General features: G+C 41.4%; 2 protein-coding genes across 2 annotated transcripts; both read left to right on the top strand.

Moving 5' to 3' along the window:
• The first annotated feature begins 22 nt into the window (after positions 1–22).
• LOC133841871 (V-type proton ATPase subunit S1) lies at positions 23–2,224 on the top strand. Its single transcript, XM_062274658.1, has 5 exons — positions 23–176; positions 259–378; positions 453–555; positions 627–888; positions 962–2,224. Exons 2-5 carry the CDS (start codon positions 293–295, stop codon positions 1,642–1,644), a joined length of 1,134 nt encoding a protein of 377 aa, XP_062130642.1. The 5' UTR covers positions 23–176; positions 259–292; the 3' UTR covers positions 1,645–2,224.
• Positions 2,225–10,772: 8,548 nt separating this feature from the next.
• Positions 10,773–11,667, top strand: LOC133845782 (uncharacterized). The gene is made up of 2 exons (XM_062280344.1): positions 10,773–10,920; positions 10,997–11,667. The coding sequence occupies exons 1-2, from the start codon at positions 10,849–10,851 to the stop codon at positions 11,501–11,503; spliced, it is 579 nt and encodes a 192-aa protein (XP_062136328.1). The 5' UTR covers positions 10,773–10,848; the 3' UTR covers positions 11,504–11,667.
• Positions 11,668–20,678: the final 9,011 nt, after the last annotated feature.

Here is a 20,678-nt window from a genome sequence, read left to right as displayed (position 1 = left end):
ACTTTAAATAATCTATTTTGAAATACCGATTGCGGTCACCCTAATGGTCAGCTGGTCCCACCATCACATGACCTGTCATATGAAACTTTTTTCACTCTGACAGCGCAAATCGACGTCGGGCCGTGCAAATCGAAAACTTTTTCACACTTTTCGTTTGTAGTTTTTGTTCATTTTTGGTTCGTTTAATTTGAGTTAATGTGCAATTTAGTTTGATTATTGATTTTGTGTTTTGTTTTCGTTTTAATTTGATTACTGTAGTGCGTCCACGAAGCGAGATCCAGGCAACACAAAAATGTTGTGGAAATCGCTGATTGCGTTGTGCGTCATTGGAGTCGCCTTGGGCGAGCAAACGCCCGTTTTTCTTTGGGGCGCCAACAGGTGGGTGTCACAAAACTAGAGCTACAAGTTGCACAACAAATATGTCTAATTTACATTCGTGTATTTGCCGATAGCTTGTCGAAGCCATCGCTGCGCACTGTGCCACAAGCCGAGTTTTCAGAGCAGCTGGCGACTTTGCTGAAAGATCACATGGTTGTGGCCTTCGAGGAAAATGGCGTAAGTAGCTTAACGCTTATCAGTGTTTAAGTGATGTGATCCCTAAATGGTGTATTTGTGTGCACTTGCAGCTAAGCAACAAAGATTTTATGTGCTTCAACGCCGAGGCCAAGTCGTGCTATGCCCAGCTCCAGGGTGTTAGCCCAAAGACCTATTACACCAGCGTCGAGAATCCCTCCGAGGCACTGCGCGCTGCGGCCACCAAGCGTGAGCACAACACCATCGATGCCACCGGCAAGCTGGCTAATCCCGTGAAGTGCGAAGTGGGCTCAGCTGTGTTTGTGACCTTCGACGATGCTGCCGAGACTCGTGCCGCCACTTTGCAGTCGCACGGTAAGCGAATAGACACCCCTTGTGTGATTGTTGACAGTAAATCATACGAAAATATTTACTATTTATATAACAGATACCGCCATTGCTGCAATCAGCAAGAATCTGGAGTGCAATGTGGCTTATCTGTATTTGGCTGCACCAACAACTGCACCAACTGTGCAGCGTCGTGTGCGTCGTTGGACTGCCGCCGAGACCACTGGCTACCGCTTCGCCAGCAGCTATCAGTTTCAAATCACCTTTACAAGTGTTCTTTACAACAATGAGGCACTTACTATTGCCTCTATGGCCGTCACCAACTCGACAACACCCAACACCAAGTTTTCTGTTACGCTATCCACCACGGCTGGCAAATCCATTACCTTCGACCTCAGCTATAGCAGCTCTGATGGCTACTATACTCTGAGCAATGCTGCATACGACGGTACTGCACTGTACACTCCTGGCGTTAACGCACCCACCTCATTCTCATACACCTGCGGCAATGCCACTTGGTATGATAGCACGACCAACAAGCTGCAGTGGAATTCGCTGCAACTGCAGGCAGGATTCAAAACCGGCGCCGACATCGTTGCCTTTGGCGATTCATGGGATTGCGTTGGCTTCGTTACACCCGGCATTCTGATGGGTCTGTTTGTGCTAGTGATTTTGCTGGTCATTGTGTTCCTTGGTCTCTGCTGGATGATGGACATCAAGACAATGGATCGTTTTGACGATCCTAAGGGCAAGACCATAACGATCAATGCCAGTGCTGATTAAGCAAGTGCAGCATTACAGAATTCATTACTGTTTCATTTACCGTTTTATGTTTTCTGCATCATGTTTACTGCCACATTTTGAAAAGTGCGCGTATATTCAATATTCATTCCTACCTTCAACTACATAATATGTAATCGATATAATACTTTAACAATATCTATAACAAAACACAAAAAAAAAGAACGGAAATTAGCGCTCACAATCTATAAATCATATATGTTGAGTACAATAACGTATATGTACAATTTGCGCCCCCAAAGATCAAGTTCGAGCGAAGGATCCGAATCACGTTCAGCATCAAATTCCTACCATCGAAACACACGTGACGACCCTCGCATCAGACTGATCTTTGTGGCCGATAAATTGTTTTGCTTGCAACGACTTTAATTGAGCTGCTACTGTGTTTGCTGCTACATTTTTGCTGAAAGGCAGTATTTCATTATAAGTTAAAATTCGAAAGAAAATGCACAAAAAACATAAACTAAACTTAAAAAAGACGCACAATGCTTGTGCGTGTGTGTGTGCGTACAGCATTGTATTTGTGCAAGTGTGTGTAGAAAATGCAATTGTTTAATTTAAATTCTAAGTGTTTTTTTCATATTGTAGTTATTGTTTATCAGTATGCGAACATTCATAATTTATGCCCTTGTATGATAATTTATCATTTGTATGTACGCTCTGTACACTCGGTTCGCTCGCTATCTATGTGTGTATGCGAAACTCCAGCGCCCAAAAATAAAGTTTTTCAATTGTTTTACAAACATACAAACAACAAGAAAAAGAACAACTGTGTTCTAGTATCGACTTAATTGAATTTTAGCCCGAGAAAAAAAACAAACTCATAAATACAAATCAAAAGTTTTATGAAAATTTATTGACTTGCCTCTTGCCACATGCTGCTGCTACTACTTCTGCCGCAGCCGCAGCCGCTGCTACACAGACGTAAGGACATAACACATTGTATATGGATGGTATAAGGATGGAATGTGGATATACTTTTATATACAACACGTATCGTATGCGGCAAGTTGATTGTTTTTTTCCCCAGCCAAACTTTCAACTCTGAAAATAGTTTGAAGCAACACTTTACGCCTCCCTTTCTGCCCGTCGCATTTTGACCTGAAACTTTCATTAAGTTGCTTAGCAGAGGATGCTCAAAAAGCATTGTTTATGACATTTTAATCTCTTGTTTATCCGCTTGACTTTCCCAGTGTCAGCCGAGTGCCTGCCACGCCACGCCACCACCCACTGGTCAAGGCTTGTGTTGTGCCTCAAAACAGCCGCTGTCTGCTGGTTGGAATATGAACTGCAAAGATACCCTGTAAGTGCTCGGTGCGGAGGGAGTATTTTGCAGCCTGTGAGTACTTTCTGTGGAGAGAGTATTGTGTAGTAATGCGGGTCAGAAATAAAGAAATGTTGACACACTTAAATAGGCAGTTTTTCGAAAGATGCAATTAACTTAAATCGAAGTTTGTGTTCATTTTTATTTGTAAGTCAAGCTTAGAGTATTCGCTATCCAAAAAAATATAAGTGGGCTTTAGACTTTTAAAGCAAATCTCGCAAGCAAATTTATTTATTTTGAATGTGGCCTTAATCGCAGTGCAACTAAATGCAAACAGACTATAACATTTTGTTTTGCCCAAAATAAGTATTATTTGGCATTTATCTCTAATGTTCACTTATATCTTCTATACACGCAAATAAGTTGTTAACTCTCCCTAGTTACTCTTCATTTACATAGAGGGTATCGTTGATTCGTTACTTCCGCCGGGGGCGCTGAAAAGTATGCTATAGCTGAGCTGCGTTAGCTCGTCCGGCTGAAGCACGCAGTTGACTGCACCGAGTGCCAAGCGCTTAACATTTTCTTTTTCGTTTCTTGTTGTTTACTGTTTTTTTTTTCTTGTATTTTGTTTTCCTCTTTTTGTTGCATTTGAAACAGGTCAGTGCGTCATGCACCCCAAATGAGCATATGACCCTCGCCCTTTCCTGCGCGTCTGCTGCCAAAAACTTACGCTAGGCAAAACTACTGCTGGCGACGATGCCAAATAAAGTGAAGGTCCCCCGTTGCCCCCATTTCATCGCCGCCTTGGTCCACACGCTATTCAGCTGGCGGAGCTGGGGCAATGAAAAACAGTAATTATGCATAAGTCAACACGCGGCGCAGCGTGGCGGCATTCGTAATGAACTCTACTCAAAGCCAAACGAGCACTTTGCCACTTCCTCGCTGGCCCTTGCCACTTCATTTCCACTCCATCTCCGACACCGACATTTTACATTATACATGCCGCCCTGCAGTTGAATCCCTCATCTGGTTTGGTGTCGCCTTCTTCCTTCATTACGCGCCAAGTTCAAAAGTTTTTGGCTGCCGAAAATGTCACCAACTGCAGAGAGTCGTCGAGTCGCCATCGCCATCGCCATCACCATCATCCAAAAAACTTGCCTCAAAACTTTTTGGTACTAGCCAACTGGCAACTATGTAGGTGTGTGTGTGCCGCATAAGTAACCAGAGAAACCGTTGGGAGCTGCTGACTTTGAAGCCAAATGCCGACACGCTGTGTGCCAGAGCCGCATCCTGTAATAAACACAGTGGGGCAACAAATTGCAGCATTAGAAACTAGGGAAGCAAAGGGACGGGCGAGATCTGGCGGCGGTGCAGTCAACAGCTCGGAACATGTGTTTTGTTTTGGGGCTGCCCGCTTAATGCACCTAAATGCAGTTACAAAACTTTTTGCAAGCTGCAAATTGTCATTAAGTTGACCACATGGACAAGTTGCTCGAACTAGGGAGGCAACTAGGGTGGCAAGTGCAAATCATTAGCGCAGCTAAAGCCGGAGCCAAACAATAAAATTGCCAGCAGGCAAGCAGCTTCAGTTAATGATGGCATTTGTGTGTGTTTCTCTATGTATGTGTATGTATGTGTGTGTGGAGTCAACAGCCCCAATTCGACTTTTTCACTCCCTCTCTCCATCCATCTACTTCGGGGTTTAAGCCTAATCCAAAACTGCACTGCACTGAGCTGCTTATCTGCGCTAAGTGCTTGCGGTCTGACATTGTGCATAGCTGTGCGGCAATGGCGCATGTTTAACTAATACACCCAGTTTGGCTTTGGCTTTTCGAGCGAGATCTCCATGGCTATAAAATGGGCTGGCTAATGAAGTCATTTGTGGCGCGAGCCTAAAGCTGAAAGCGCCATTCTAAGCAGTCTTGCTTGCTTGTTATCGGCAAGCCCGTAAAGTTGTGTAAACCCAGCTCGAAAGGCAGCTGCAACCACAAAAGCCAGCACAGAAGCCATCGCAAATCCAAGTGGTTGGCCCTCGTTCTCTGCCTCTCTGTACGTTGGTCAGCTCAGGGCAGACAGAAATTAATTAGTTGTAATTTTTAACAATTGAGCCTGACATGGCAAAAGTGCGGGGGCACAGCAAGTTGCCACCAGTTCGGACTTGTCACTACCCCTCCCCCATCCACACTTTGTAGAAAGAGTTAAGCTTGTGGATGGGGCAGCAGCAGCACTCTTGACAAATGATGTTGCCGCTGTGTGACGTGTGACAGATAAGTGCCGAAAAAGGTTTACAACTTTTGCCAAATGCCATTTATTATTGATGTCGTGCCAGTCCCTTCTTCTGCTTGCCACCCCCCTCTCCGCTCACTTCTCACTTCGTTTACCCCTTTTTGCTGCCTGTAGCTAAATATGTACAAATGAAAGTTGTGTCAAAAGTTTCAAACTACCCAGCAATTAGGCGCATTGCGTATACGACACCTCAGCCCCACTTTCGGCAGTAAGTCCGCTCACACTCGCACACTTTAATGACATGCAACGAGAGATAACGTTGCTGCCGCAAGCTATCCAACAACATTGCAACTGTATTTCCACTCGTATTTAAATTTCATTTCCACTTGCAAAGCTGCTGCTGACACCGCATCACATTGTACTTAATCTGTTTTCAATCTCTATATAATATACAAAATCCCAATTCAGTTGATTGCGAAACTGCAAACTATTAAATTAGTACAATTTAAGCAGACTAAAATGTGTTAAGTTGGACAACTAAAAATCAATTTAAATTCTCTACTGCTAATAAATGCACTGCAAGCAGTGGTTTTCAACTGCTTCGATCTACGATCCTGCTCTGCACTGCTTTTGATTACATTGAAATTAAGCAAGCAGTGAACCGCGCCTGAATTTACTTTAAATGCGATTTTAATTTAATTCCACGGACTCAATTACATTACATTGGTTAATGCTTCAATTGCCTAAAAAATAATGAATGTACATAAATAGTGAATAAAGAGTATTAGTGGTTGATTTTAATTTGCCCTGCGGTCTATTATCCGCTTAGAATTGCGGATGTGTGTGTGTGTGTGTGTGCTTTGCTGCATGCAACCATAATTGGATAAATATATTATTATTTCTCCATCCATTCTATTCTCACTATCCCCAACTTCACATCCCACATACTCTTGCTTGTCTTTGGGATTTTCTCGCTTTCTTTTGTGCTTTCATTTCCGCTTTTTGCGATGTTTTTCAAGGATTTCCTTGCTGCAGCTTTTGTTAGTTTGTGAGAACGGAATTCTGCAGCGAATACTAGATATAAATCAAGGTGATGTAGATGTAATGGAAATGCTGACAACAACAAAACACAAACACACGAAAAACATAATAGAGATATGCAAGTAATTCCGTAAGCATTGCAATGCTGCCATTGCTAAGCAACGCATTTCACTTCTGTAAGCAAAGTGTAAGATTAACAACAGCTGCTCTAAGCTCAAGCTCAAGCATTTAATGACCAGCCAGCAATGCGGGCCAATTAGTTAACAGCATGAATAGAGGATAGAGCGAGAGTCTGGGTAATATTAATGCAAATGCACAGCATTTCACAGCTGCCATTGATAATTGAATGCATGAGCAAGAGAAGCATCTACATAGACCGTAGGTGAGTGCTTATTGTATTTGATTTTGGCATATTTGCTATTGAGTGCATTAGGATAAAATCCAAATGTATGGCAAGTTGGATTTTGGGCCAGCAGAAAAGTAAAGAAAGCCCAGGCGCACAAGCTAAAGCCAAAGCCGATTAGCTGCTTAGCATGTAAGACAAGAAAAGACACGACACGACACGACGACGAGACAAGACAACTGAGCAGAAGGAGGAAAGGGGAAAAAGAGTGAAGACATTGTCATCAGAGTGCGCAAATAAATCGCATTGCCAGCGAGCTTCAATAGAGATATTTGCGCCCTCAGTGTGCATGTGTGTGAGTTTACTTCTCCCTCTCTCTCTCTCTCTGTGTTTGTGTGTGTAAATATATACATATATTTATATTGACACAGATGTGGGCACAAGCTGCCTGAGTTGCCGACAGATCGAGTGCATTTTTATGTAAATAGAGAAGTGTGTGCGGATGCGGGTGAGAGTCCATGTGTGTGTGCGTGTGTGTGTTTGTGTGTGCGAGAGTGTAACATGTTGTGTGCCAAGTGAAAATGCGTAAAAAGGCGACACCAAGCATATTTGCATAGCCTGCTTTTAGGCGGAACTTGCTGCTCCAACTGAAGCTGAGCTGATGGTCGATGTTGCTGCTGCTGCTGCTGCTGAATGCCATTTAAAGAGCTCGACTTGGCTTTCGATTTCCGAAAAGCGACAGACATTTGGCTTTCCATCTTTCTACGTTTGCGTTTACGTTTACGTTTTCATTTTCGTTTTCATTTTCTATTTACGGCTCGTCAGGCACGGCAGATGGAGACATCAAGTCACGTCGATGGTAACGCCCGAAAACCAAAACATGTTTGTAACTCGGCTTCCTCTACCGCCTTTCCTCGCCACCCTTCGCTCAGCCACGTGTTATTGATTGAGATTGAGCCCGAAACAAGCAAATGGCAACAGTAACAGCAACAGCAACAACAACGACATCGGCAATGGAGGCGCACGGACAGACACAGGAGGCACATGTGTTTGCAAATCATATTCAATATTTTGTTTGCTCTCTGTTACACTCCTTCTCCTCCCCCCTAAAACCAAGTTACTGCTTACCCCTTGGCTAATGCTCCCGTTCTACTCCGCTACCCCTTTGCCAGCACTTGCCTCGTTTTGGCATGTTGCAATTGTTGTACTTACATTTGATTGCATTTGCCCCAACAACTTGAACTTTTGGGGCGAAGCGCCGTTGTTTGCCGAAAATGTTGGCCCAACTTTTGCAACTTAATCATGATGCAAGGGGAGCGTGCCGAGTGAGCGAGAGAGAGGGAGGAGTGGGAGCAGATGCCCAACTCCCTGCCACATGCCACGTGCCAGTGCCATCTGTTTTTTGGGCGAAAACTGGCAGCCTGCACCTTCCTGCACCCAAATATTGTTGGCAAAGTTTTCACATTAAAAGCATTTCATGCCGGCAAATTGCGAAATGAGTTTACCTCCAACGCATTTTCTTACACTTGCAGAAAGTACATTCTCTCCTTCTTGTTCTTCTTCTCAATGTTCCATTTCCCGCCGCGTAAGGTGAAAGTCAAAAGCGAAAGTTGCCAACCTAAGGGGCGTGGCCTTTCCCTTGCAACTTTTCTTATTTTTATATCTCATTCAAATTGAAATATAACCAAAAATTTCATAACATTTGCTCCTCAAGTTTACCACATTTCGCATGTCGACGGTGCTAAATCAGAGAGCATTGCCTTGTCAGTTGCCAGTTTGCCAGTTTGCTTGGCCATTTTCATATTTATGAGCCAAGCCGGAAAAGCCATTTCACAGTCGTGCTGTTAGCGTATTGAAAGGATAAACTCCGGCCAAACAAATGCGGTCAAATTGCGCATAAAACTGATGAAGACACTCTTTAGAAATAGGCTGCGAGTGATTGCACGATACACTACAAAAAGCAGAGCATCGCGAATTCAATAGCAAATCTATGAAAATAAATAATTGTAATCGAAAGAAAAATCTTCAGTGTTATTGCATTATTACTATCATAAGGTAATAAATCAAAATAAAAAAGTTAAGTACGGCTGTTTGACGCACAAAGAATTTTTTATGCACACATGAAACTATCAGTCTGGGTGGTGACTAAATTAATTAATAAACAATTAATTGTTGCGAAAAGATACAAGGTGTGGCTTTCGTTCGACAAAGAGTTATCATTAACGTACGTAAATTCGTAAATGAACCTAATATAATTTTAATAAAAATCGGTTCAAAATAATTTTGTACTGAACAATCGCATTTATTTTAATAATTGTAATAAATAAAATAATAATGAGGATATTTAAATTTTATGATATGAATAATATATTCATTTGATAACTCAATTCGAAATCAAATTTATTGGAAATACAAAAAATAAATGACAATTGAAAAAGTATGTACTACCGCTTGATATGACTGATTCAAAATATCTCTGGCCAGCAATACACAAACCATATAGCATAGCATTGTATTTTGAAATTAGCCCACAAATAATTCTTATGGAATTTCTAAAAATATGTATGCTCATTCTTATGCCACCAAACTTTTCCATTCACTTGGAGAGTATGGCTTATTTTTCTACAAACAATTCCAATCAAAAAGTTAAAGTCATACACTTTTCTGTGGTAATAAATTCAACAAATAAATAAAACTATCAAATGAAGCAATTTTCTCCATGTTTTTCTTAATCAAAGCCAGAGTTAGATAACACACAATTATGGCAGGGTATTTGCATATGATATCTTTCAATAGCTATTGCAATCACACAAGTATGAATAATAGGATTTGTTATAAGCTGAGAACAAAGCAAAAACTGCAGCAAAAACTTCTATAGTTTTAAATTCAAATGATTATTTGTAGTTATTTATCGTTTATTCATAAGCCAAAGAAGCTGGTAAGCTGCGCTCAAAAGCATGGGCAAATGCAGTGTTAGACTCGACAACTCCATAAATACACTTTCTAACTACGTTCATTTTTGAATAACTTGGATCTTAACAGTCCATTTAGCCGTTAGCTACAGCTACTGAACGTCTGGAGTTGAGCATTTAGTGGTACAAGTGTTTGGGCTTTAAAGACGCTTTGCAGCTGAGCATTTTGCAGTAGTTTATTGTAAGTGCAGCAGCACTTTGTATGAATATATCTGTGTATATCCCACTTTATATGTATATGTGTGTTTGTGTGTGTGCGTATCTGTTCGTACTATTTGTATGAATACTCGCTTTTATATGAAGCAGTATCAGCTCAGCAGCCTTGTCAGCTTTGTAGTTGAGCTTCAGCAGTTGTTATTATTATTATATTTTTCTTTATTGTTGTTGTTGTTGCAGCTATTGTTATTGTTCTTGTTGTTCTTGTTGTTCTTGTTGTTGTTGTTGTGCTGTGCTATTATACTGCTCTGGTTGCCAGAGCTCATGCCGTGTGCATTTGCTCTGCTCGAACTCGCTCCGTGTCTGCCTTACTTTTGTCGCATTTTCCACTTGCTTTCACACTCACACACACACACGAAACACTCTCACACATAGGTAAAAGAGCCAACGCCATTGTCAATTCTTATATGAAAATGACCAAGCATCATATCTGTGTATAAGCATGTGTGTGTGTGTGTGTGTTTGCATTGTTGTTGTTGCTGTTGTTACTGCAGCCACATTTACTGCTGCTGCTTCTGCTTCTGCTTCTGCTCCTGTTGTTGCTTGTTCGTGCTGCTCAATTCCAGTTAAGAGATAAAATTTTTATGACATCACTTTTCTTTTTCATTATTTATTTGACCGAACAACGTTGCTGCTGCTGCTGTCGTTGCTGTTGCTGCCGCTAGAGTTTGCTGCTGCTGCTGTTGCTGCTGTTACCCCTTGACAATCCGCTGCAAATGATGAGCAACGATGCCTTGGGAGTTTATGAACTTTATGTTTATTGAAGCCATAAATTGGTAGTGCATATGGCCCTTGTTTGCTCTCGCTCTCGCTCTTGTTCTCTATCGACGCGCCATCGTGTACGTATACGTAATATTACGTATACGCAGCGTATACAGTGCCGAAACATGACTGGCATGATTTGATGATTTGCTTTCTCTCGATACGATACGAGACAGACAGACAGCACATAATTTTAATTGATATATTGAGATAGAACAGCGGCAGCAGCAACACAATGAATTCCAATTAATTCGTGTGTGTGCGCATACAAAATTGCACAAATTAATGCGATTAGATGGGCAAAAACATGGCAAACCGTTTAATTGAGAGCCATATATAAATGTGGTCGGTTGGCATCTGAAATGCAATTACCACAACGCAAAATGAAGTCTTCTGCTCAAATTGTTCTTTTGACATCGCTCGCAACGTGCTGGGTAAGTGAGCTCTTTGAATTGAACTTTTGAATGCACACCACCCTCAACTAATTATGCATTAATCTCGCGCCGCAAGGCCAGCAAACTGTACAGCGTGGAACTTATACTATTCGAAGCCTTGGAAGTGGAGGGCGAACCCATTATTGATTTCACTGACATTCGTTTAATGGGTCGCGAGCGTGCGCTCAATGGAACTGTTCGCATCAACGAGGACATGGATGCGGCCAACTTTCAGATGTCGGTGGACTTTCAAACTGATCCGCTGCGCAATGGCGAGTGGCGAAACATGATCTTCTCGGTGCCTCAGATGAACATTTGTCGCGCCATGCGTTTGTATATTGGCACGTATGGCAAATCGACGCTGCAACGCATCCAACACACGAATCTGCCCTTCGATGGCAAGCATTGTCCTTTGCCTAAGGGCACTTATTATATTAAGGATTTGCTAATGAACAGTGATACTTGGCCGGAAATAATGCCCATCGGATATTTGAATGGGAATTTTCGCTTCTTAAAACGTGGCAAACTTATTGGAGGTGTTAAATGTTTGACCGAGATAAGTCAAAACATATTAATGCTATAAAGAATAACAAGAAAACTTTACCTAAATGCTTTGAAAGCAATGCAATTAAATTAGATTCGAGTTGCGCACTTTAAATCAGCAAATTTGTCGAGCTGTAAAATAAATTCGGTTGTTGAATGCCTGCAAATCTGCAAATTTCCGCAAATGGATCACATTAAAACACACTAAAAACCCATTAAATTCAAATAAAATCCTATTTTTGTGCATTTAATGTCATAAATCACAGAATTTCACAGCACATGCATTAGGCGAGCAAACACACAAGCACAAACACACACATACACACACAAAAGAGCAAAAAGGAAGCTGGGAGCTTAGTTGCTACTGACAAAAGCCAAACAATGCGAATTGTGCGTTGTGTGTTGTGTGTCGCCAGTTTTTGGGCCTGAATCCAACAACAGCCATGTGAACAATATGTATCTGCTTCGCTACCCTTCTTCCTCCGTCTCGTCTCCAATTGCTGACCCAAACCTGTCTGAAAATACCCGCACTCAATGGCTGAAAGAGCAACTAACGAGTATTTGATGTTCGCATGTGTATTTATTTAGCTTTGTAGTCGCACTTTCAGACTGATATTATTGTATGGCAAATATTTTATGGAATATGCATTTTGAAATATTTGTATAAAATATCAATTTCAATTTAATTTTTTAATTTTTAGAGTACATCAATTAAACAACCATAGAAAATCATGTAATAGCTGCAGCAAGCAGTGTAACAGCCACGGCAAGCAGTGGTCTTTACAGTGCCTTCTCAATTAGCAAGCAGAGCATGATCAAAGCAGTTGCTGTTAATGACTAAACTGCAAAGCACTTAGTTATTACAAAAATACGGGTATTCTTAAGTCGAGCATCTGTATTTTAAGTTTGGTCGTCTGTAGTGTTGTTGGTTGGGCCATTTTGTAAACATGCAAATGCAGAATGTCCCTTTTTTTGGTGGCTGGCATTGGCTTTGGCTTTGGACGTTGCTTGGTGTTTTGTTTTGCGGTCGCAAGGCATTTAAATGCCGCACATTAATGCAATCCAGGCCGGATTTCTGTGGATACTGTCACCACCACCCGCTGCTCTCCTACTGTGGCTGCTGTATTCATTGAGCAATAAAATCGAAAAATTCCATTTATATATATAGACTTATGTGAGAGTGTGTGTTCGTGTGTGTTTTGGGTTGTGGCAAACAAACAAACCATTTTTGCACAGACGAACAAATTTGTCAGACGCAAATTTCATTGGCATTTTATTTCGCCTGCATGTGTGTGTGTGTGTGTGTGTGTGTGTGCGGTCAGCCAATTGGGCGACCCAAAAGAATTCAGAGAATGAGTTAGACAGGCTGAAAACATAACGCAATAGCTCATAATTAATTGATTTGACAGCCGTGGAGTGCAGTGGAGTACCACATGCAGTGCTAGTCTGTTAAGCCACTAACGTAACAAGTAGAGGGACAACAAACATTTGTGGAAATTCGAGTAACACATGTTGCAAGCTGTCATAAAAAAACACAGTTGAAAAAATGCTGTGTAGAAGAAGTATCAGTAAGAACAAAAGGTAAACTTGGTAAAACCAAATCGCATAAATGCATGAAAGTATGTTGTAGCAGGTGCAGCTGCTGCAGCTCATGTTTCTGCCACCGGCAGAGTCAAGCGACGTGGGGCAAAGAGATAAAAAGAGACAAGGAGTAGCAGCAACAGCAGACAGTTATATAGTCGGCTTCAGCCTCAGCAGATACAAAACACTTTGCCAGCATTGAGGTAAGAGTAATACACCAATAGCAACAATAAAAGTGAAAAGCACACTCTGGGCATTGGCAAATGCTATAAACGTGTCGCTCCCACAGTCTGTCTGCCTTTGTGCGATGCGAAGCTGACTCAACTGGCATCCTCCCTTCTGCCTTCCTTCCCTCCCACAATATCTTCCAACTCGACGCATCCATATAGCATTCGGTGGCACTAAAGTTTGCCATATTTTAGTTGCCATACGAAGGGCTGCAGAGCATATGACGTTGCTTACCTGTTTTGTATCGCACAGACACATGTTTTCCGGGGGTTTCCATTCCCAGCTTTCCCACCCTCGATTGCGACTACGAGTATTTGGTTGCCCTATGAATAATGGCAATGGCATTTGCCTGGCCTGCCTTCGAGCTTATTGTGTGAATTATTAGCGCTATGTGTATTAAAATGCAGCTCAAGCTAATGCATTCTCGCACACAAGTTTGCTGCTGCTGCTGCTGCTAGACAACGAGGCGTATGTGTAATGTGATTTACAATCCGAACTACTCGACTGCGCATTTAATGTGCGGCTTTATGGCCACAACAGTATTTAACAAGCAACTGCAAACTGTAAGCTGCAAACTGTGAACTGCCATCTGCGAAGCCAGTGAAGCCCAATTGCAAATACTCATTGCATTGCATCGCATCGCATCGCAACGCATCGCAGCCATATTCAACATGAAATCCCTGAGATGCATAACCAGCTAGACAACAAGATAAAGTGCAAAAGGTTGAAGGGATGCAGAGATGGATGTCCAAAAGGATTTGATTATGCTTGTACTCTGCGCTTGTGCTTTGGCTAATTAACGTCAAAGCGCAATCATTTAAATGGATTTACATGCCATCGCTCTTCATCTCTATCTCTCTGCACAGCTAATGAATGCGGTTAAAGCTGAGACTACAATAATAACGCTTGCTATGCTCTATGTTTTATAGCGAGTTGAGCTTATACACACTACGGCATATAATTTATTGCGCTGCATATATATTCAATATGCACATTTATCAAAGCGAATCAACTGAGCAAATATGTTGGCAAACAATGTTTCCGATGCCTGATGCCAAATGATTTAAACATATCACGTAGTAGACGACGATATTTATCGCCCATGCGTATTTCGCATGTTTATTTAATCGCTTAATGAGCATATTATGCGTTAATAATTATATTGTTTAAAGCAAGCCGACAGCCAACAGGCGACAGCCAACAGAATGGGGGCATTTTTAATGAGACGCCTTCGAGCCACGCAGCTGCCGTTGCTCGATTGTTGTTGCTGTTGTTGTTGGTGTTGTTGTTGGCACAGTTGGTTGTTTGGCTTCGCCTGGCTGATTGCCAGGTGATGCTTTTCACTAACCGTAATGAAATTTCATTTTGCCCCTTTTGTTATTTGCGCTGATAAGTAACTACTGCTAAAAATCAACATCTTTTGTGCGTATACGTAATGCTATTGATGAACAACCAAGGGGGATATGGCGGTGTGACCTGCATTGCCTGTCAGTTTTGCTGGTTGCGAGAACTGCCATTGGCGCTGCTCTGGCAACAGGAAACGGATGCAAAACTGTGGCAACAGGAAGCATAGTCGTCGGACTGAAACAGCCACAGCCACAGCAAGAGCAACATCAACAGCCAGAGGCAGAAGCAGAAGCAGGATAGGCAATGTCAGTGCAAACGGGCAGAACAACAATTAAAGCGATAAAAGCGCAAAATGGTCACAATTCAGCAGCGTTAATCAGTAGCAAGGCGACAGCCACATAGATGTGGATATGAGCATGAAGCATGAGGCATGCAGCATGCAGCATGCACCAGACCAGATGCAGCTGCAACTGCAACTGAAACTGACGCTGAATGGCAATTTAAAGGCACTTGAAAGCCTCGGAGCTTGTAATGAGCGCACTTGGGTACGGAGTGCAACCAAACGGCAGCCACATGATGATGATGACACACATTTCCCATGGCTGGTTGCCCGGCTGGTTGACGTTAACGCTTAATGTATGCCACTCAAAAAAAAAAAACAGCAAACGGAAAGCGACAGACGGGCAAAACAGAATCCGGCATCCGTTCTCAAAATAGACCTTAAATTTGCGAGCCAATTTAAAGTCATTTAATTGACTGACCGCTGCCAGGTGAAACGATGCCTGATTGAGCTAATGGACCAGTCATTTTTCAGCCGCTTCGAGTGCATAGTCCACAGGCAGTGTCTCCAGCTCTTTGTCTTTCCATAGCGAGAGACTCCCTCTCTCATTCTCTCTACACTCCACTCTACTCCACTTCACTCAATTAAGTGCATTTGGCTTTGATGCACCGCAACGCAACTGCCTCTCGCGGCTTTGCAGGGAGTCGAAAAAGGGAATCTGTTGCTGAGCGCAGTAGATGAATTTTGCCTCGGTGTTGTAATTGCATTTTCCGAAGTCTAGCCAATTCAAAAAGTCTCTTCTGACTGCTGAATCAGGCTTCAATTGCAGGCAGACAAAAGCAGTTAGGATCCATTACAATTCTATTGTCGAGAATAGCAAGCAGCTTGTTGCAATCAACTCAAAAAGAATGCACAGCTTGTTTGATTTGATGCGCAGAAAGTATTTTGAAATAAAGTGAAAGGTGCAAATAAAATCGGTAGCGTTTTGATAAATTTATTATATAATATTTAAATGGAAGAGTAAAAAAAATAAAATGAATACTTACTGCGGGTCTTAGTTGCTTTTGGTAACAATTTGGTATATTTGGAGTATAGTACTATATAAATATATCAAATTTAGTCTTTTAGTATATTTTAAGATTAATGCCGCAATGTGCATTTATTCATAATACATAGCGGGTATCTAAAAATCGAGCACACTTGTAGCTATCTTATATATGATATATTTCTTGAACAATATTTGAATAGAAGCGGAAGCAATTAATGAGTTTCACAGATTTTCCCATATAATAGCTTGAATTCATTTTAAAAGCAAACATCTGTATAGTACTTAAATGAATTGCATAAAAATTGGATTTCAAAGAACAAGTTCAAAAGGGCTGCAAAAATGCATGAAAAGTCGAACCCCATTTAAACAGTGTCAGAAGCAAATATATTTTTAAGGCCACACACTTGCACGGCAAGCAGAAATAATCGTAAAGTTAATTAATTAATACTGGCAGTTAACTATCAATCGATCCATTAAATGGAGCACACATGTGTCGCAGCATTTGCGGAGCATGTTCTTGTTTTTATAGCATACATTCGAGCGCATAATCAAGTGCACTGCGGGAATGAGAATTGCTTTTGCCAAGCGAGAGTGCATCAGCAGTTAAATGGGAAATGCAAATGCAGTTAGCCAGTAAATACAGAGAGAACGAGAGTGAAAGAGATGGAGAGTGTTGCTCTCTAATCCATTAGCCGCGTTTAGCCTGATAAACAGCTAAGAACCGCAGCGGCAACAGCGGAACGAGCGCCACAAAAGCCAACAGAATTCGCATCAGTCGAATACTTTTTATATTTCGTATGGCATTCGCGTTCGCCACACATTAGCGTTGGTTGTAGCAAACCCAAAATAAAAAAAATAGCAGGAGCTACCGCTGCCGAAGCTGACCAAATGCTGTCTGACTTTTGTGTTGGGAATTTGGGTCAAGCGGCTGCCACAAAACGTTGCAAGCAAATGCCAAATGGCAACGGGCAACTGGCAACTGGCAACACCAGCGACAGCGTCAGCGAGGCATGCATTTTAATTGCAAATTTCAGCAGCAGAACTAGAGAGAGAGAGAGGCAGAAAGAAAGGTGCATAGGTAAAAAAGGTCTGCGAATAATTTATTTGAGGCGCTTAGCACGAGATTAACGGTAAATGTAAACCAGCCAACGAACCGGAAATGGATTACGTTGCAGCCAGCGGAAGTAGAAAGTCACACGTAATTTAATATCACGCTGCCAATTTACGACCGAGAGAGAGTCTGAGAGTGTGTAGATAGAGAGAGACAGAAACACAGAGAGAGAGAGAGAGAGAGTGAGAGAGATGTAATTGCATCTGTCGTGTGCGGTTGCAATTGGCAATAGAATTAAAGTTTCAGCCAAGCACTTTAAGACCGAAAGCAGAAGGCAAAGCCAGACAGACAGGAACAGAAAAATTGCTTGCTAGACAGCGTTGCATATGTTTTTTTTTTTACACACATACGCAAACTGTTCTCAGTCTTTTGCTTTCCCTCTTCGCTTGCTTGATTGCCCTATGACAGCGTGTTGCCATTGCCACTCCTGTTGCCGTTCCTGTTGCTGTTGCTGTTGCCATTGCCATCATCAGCTTCGCTCAACTTGAACTCCGATGCCAACCCCAACTGCGAGTGTCTGTTGACGTTGCTGTTGCTGTTGCTCTTGCTTTTCGTTCGCAGCAGCAAACGAAGGGAAACCTTTTTGGCCAACAACCACGGTTGGCAACCTTAATTGGCTTTGAGGCGAATGTATTCCAAATCTGATTTCGCATATGGAAGCATTTCACTTGATGATGGCAAATTCGCGCTTTTCCTGCCATCATCCATTGACACCTCTCTACATAGCTCTTGCTCTCTCTCTCCCTCTCACTTTATTCGTCGTCGTCGTGCTACAAATTCCGGGTAATAACATTAGCAGCTTTAATTTGGTGCGAACGAGTTGCGAGATGACATGGCTAAAATTAGCTGTTTGTTCACTGACCTTTTACCCATTGCCCTTTCAGTCCTCTCAACCGTTCATCGGCTCAACCTCTGGCATTTTCGCTAGCTGACTGCCACTTCTTGTCAATAACAAAACAATGCCAACAGTTGTAAACAATTATGTATACCATCGAACTGTGCGCTATTGTTTTATCAACACACACAAATATTCACATGCTCAGAAACACATATAACAACTACACAGCCACTTCCACTTCCGTTTCCGTTTGGCAGCAACTCACGCCATGCATTTGATCCGACTTGTTTTGCTTCCGAATAAAATACCCTGTAGGCAATCAGTGACTTTTGCGATTATATTTTGGCAGCACAGCTCAGTTATTTTGGTATTAGAAAGACACTTGGACACTTTACTTGGAATTTATTTTAAGCGTATAGCTTGATTCTCTGAAATGGTATTTCATTACCTAATATTGCTGTGAATTTAATACTTATTTTCGTTTGATTTAATTTTTATTTGCTTGAGTTTCTTAAAATCAATTTATATAATTCTAATGTCACTTTCTATAATGTCTACCTTCCCATATCATATTTTTGTTTGCATTAAGTTACATTCTTTGCAATCATTTTGATTACTTAATTTTCTTAAAAATAAATTTGATTAATTCTAAAGGCACTTTCTATATGTATGTTTAAACTTTAATCACCATTTTTTTGTAGACTATAAAAAAACATACTTTAATGTGCTCTTAATGATTGTATTAAGTTTTTCAAATGCTAAAATAGTTTAACTCTAGAATAATTGCACATTCTAAATTTGTTTAATCTACACTTCTCTTAATATTGTTGAAATTGAATACCATTTTAAATTTGTTTTTTTAAACTTTGACGCATTCATAATATTTTCATCATACTTCATATATTTGTTTATTTTTTTATAGTATTGAAATTTTAAAACCATGTATAATGTGTTCTATTTTATTTTAAGCTTCACCAATCATAGACGCTGTCTTCAGCTGTAACTGTATCTATTACTTCTTTCGTCGTTAGCTACTATCAATCCTTATTATTTTCCCTTTCATGAACAGCCTATTCTTCTTTTTAGTTGGTATTCGTATCGTCGAGCAGATGCTTTTATTGCATTCTTGCATATTATTTATGTTAGCAAGACTTTTCGCCATATACTCGTATAGTAAACTATATTTGTATTGTATAAACAAGCGCATAAACTTTTTGCGGCCAGTGAACCAATGGCGAATCCATAGAGAAAACCCAAAAACTGCAGTGTTACCCCAAATCCCAAACCCGGTTGAATGAATCCTGCTGCGGCTGCTGCTGTTGCTGTTGCTCCTGTTGCAGTCATGCGTATCCCGCTGGCAGCCATAATTGTTTTTTGAAGTGTTCGCCGGCTAGACTTTATTTATTGTTCTCACACATGCAAACACCGACACAGACACAGACACACACACAGATAGAAATACAAACACTCACTGTGTTTGGGGCAAATGGACAGCGGTTTAGAGACTATTTTCGAGTGTGGATTTTAGACGCAGAGCTGACCAACACACAGTTCACCATATGCAATTGAACAGCTTTTCTCTTTATCTCGTTTTCTCTCTCCTCTGCTCTACTCTGCTCTGTTCTGTTTGTGTTTGTATTTGTTATATTTACATTTATTTTTACAGTTTGATTGACTTTTTGGCTTTGAATTGATTCACTTTGTGTATGCAAATCCTTTTGCCACACACACACCACGAGACAGCAATAGATAGAGAGAGAGCGAGAGAAAGGGGAAAATGGAAGAGAAACTCGCTCAATTAATGCAATTTTCTGTTGCTGATTTGTCATGAAAATTTGCATGGCATTCACAGCTGGGTTGCGTGACCAATTTGCATGCCACCTGGCAAACTGCTTATGGTAATGAATGCCACAAAACGCACTGCCACCGTGGCGCACCAGCTACCCTCTTCACTCCCCGCCCCACACTTCTCTGCGCCATGGCAACTAATAATCCAAAACGCAAGTTGACAACTTTCTTTCAAATGGCGACCGAAATTGAGTGGCGTTTTGCGAACCAGCTGGAAACTTATGAAAGTTGTTTGCCAAACAACAATAAAATAAATTGCGCAAAGTGCAAACAGAAAGTTGTAGACTCCACCTAGTATCCTTCTCCCCTTCTCCTCCTTCGTTGTGCAACGCAGCAAGCTGCCAACTCGTGTCAATTGTCATTTGTGCTTGTACTTTTCTTCTGCCTCTCAGCAGCAGCAGCAGCAGCAGGAGCAGAAGCAACAGCAGCAAACTCAACTGCTAGCATCAGCAGCTTTTGTCTTTGCTCTTTGCAGTTGTTACGCTTTTATTGCTATTGTTGTTGCCGCGCCTGCTGTTATGCTTATTATTTATATTACTCGGGCACAGCAGGAGCAAACACACAGAGACTGAACACAGAGAGAGAGAGAGAGAGGGAGAAAGAGCGAAAAGAGCATGAAGAACATGCTCTTCCACTACTTGATTTTATTTTTTTGTGTAGGTGTTAAGAAATTTGATTTGCCTCTGCGCCATTTTATGAAGTGAACGCAGCGTGTGACTCAATTTGTTGTTGTTGTTACTGCTGTTGATGTGTGTGTTTTTTTTATATTAAAACCCAGTGAGCTGTGAGCGACAAACGGAAGTTCAATTCACTGCAAACAGAAGTAGCGTTCATTCATAGATACGAGAACATTAAAATATAATACTTATCGCATGCGAGTGCGCGAGTCTCGCATCACATTTTATCAGACTGCACATTTTGTGAAATTGAATAA

The sequence above is a fragment of the Drosophila sulfurigaster genome, chromosome 3 (genome assembly GCF_023558435.1).
Source record: "Drosophila sulfurigaster albostrigata strain 15112-1811.04 chromosome 3, ASM2355843v2, whole genome shotgun sequence".
Classification (NCBI taxonomy): Eukaryota; Metazoa; Arthropoda; class Insecta; order Diptera; family Drosophilidae; genus Drosophila; species Drosophila sulfurigaster.
The sequence above is the reverse complement of the archived record's forward strand: the minus strand, read 5'-3'. Positions and strand labels throughout refer to the sequence as shown.

What these genes read in the sequence shown, in the direction of transcription:
- LOC133845782 (XM_062280344.1), top strand. Translation starts at nt 10,849, where the DNA reads ATGCAATTACCACAACGCAAAATGAAGTCTTCTGCTCAAATTGTTCTT. An exon ending in CATCGCTCGCAACGTGCTGG is followed by an intron (nt 10,921 to 10,996) that starts GTAAGTGAGCTC and finishes TCGCGCCGCAAG; the next exon opens with GCCAGCAAACTGTACAGCGT.
- LOC133841871 (XM_062274658.1), top strand. Translation starts at nt 293, where the DNA reads ATGTTGTGGAAATCGCTGATTGCGTTGTGCGTCATTGGAGTCGCCTTG. An exon ending in TTTCTTTGGGGCGCCAACAG is followed by an intron (nt 379 to 452) that starts GTGGGTGTCACA and finishes ATTTGCCGATAG; the next exon opens with CTTGTCGAAGCCATCGCTGC. An exon ending in TGGCCTTCGAGGAAAATGGC is followed by an intron (nt 556 to 626) that starts GTAAGTAGCTTA and finishes GTGCACTTGCAG; the next exon opens with CTAAGCAACAAAGATTTTAT.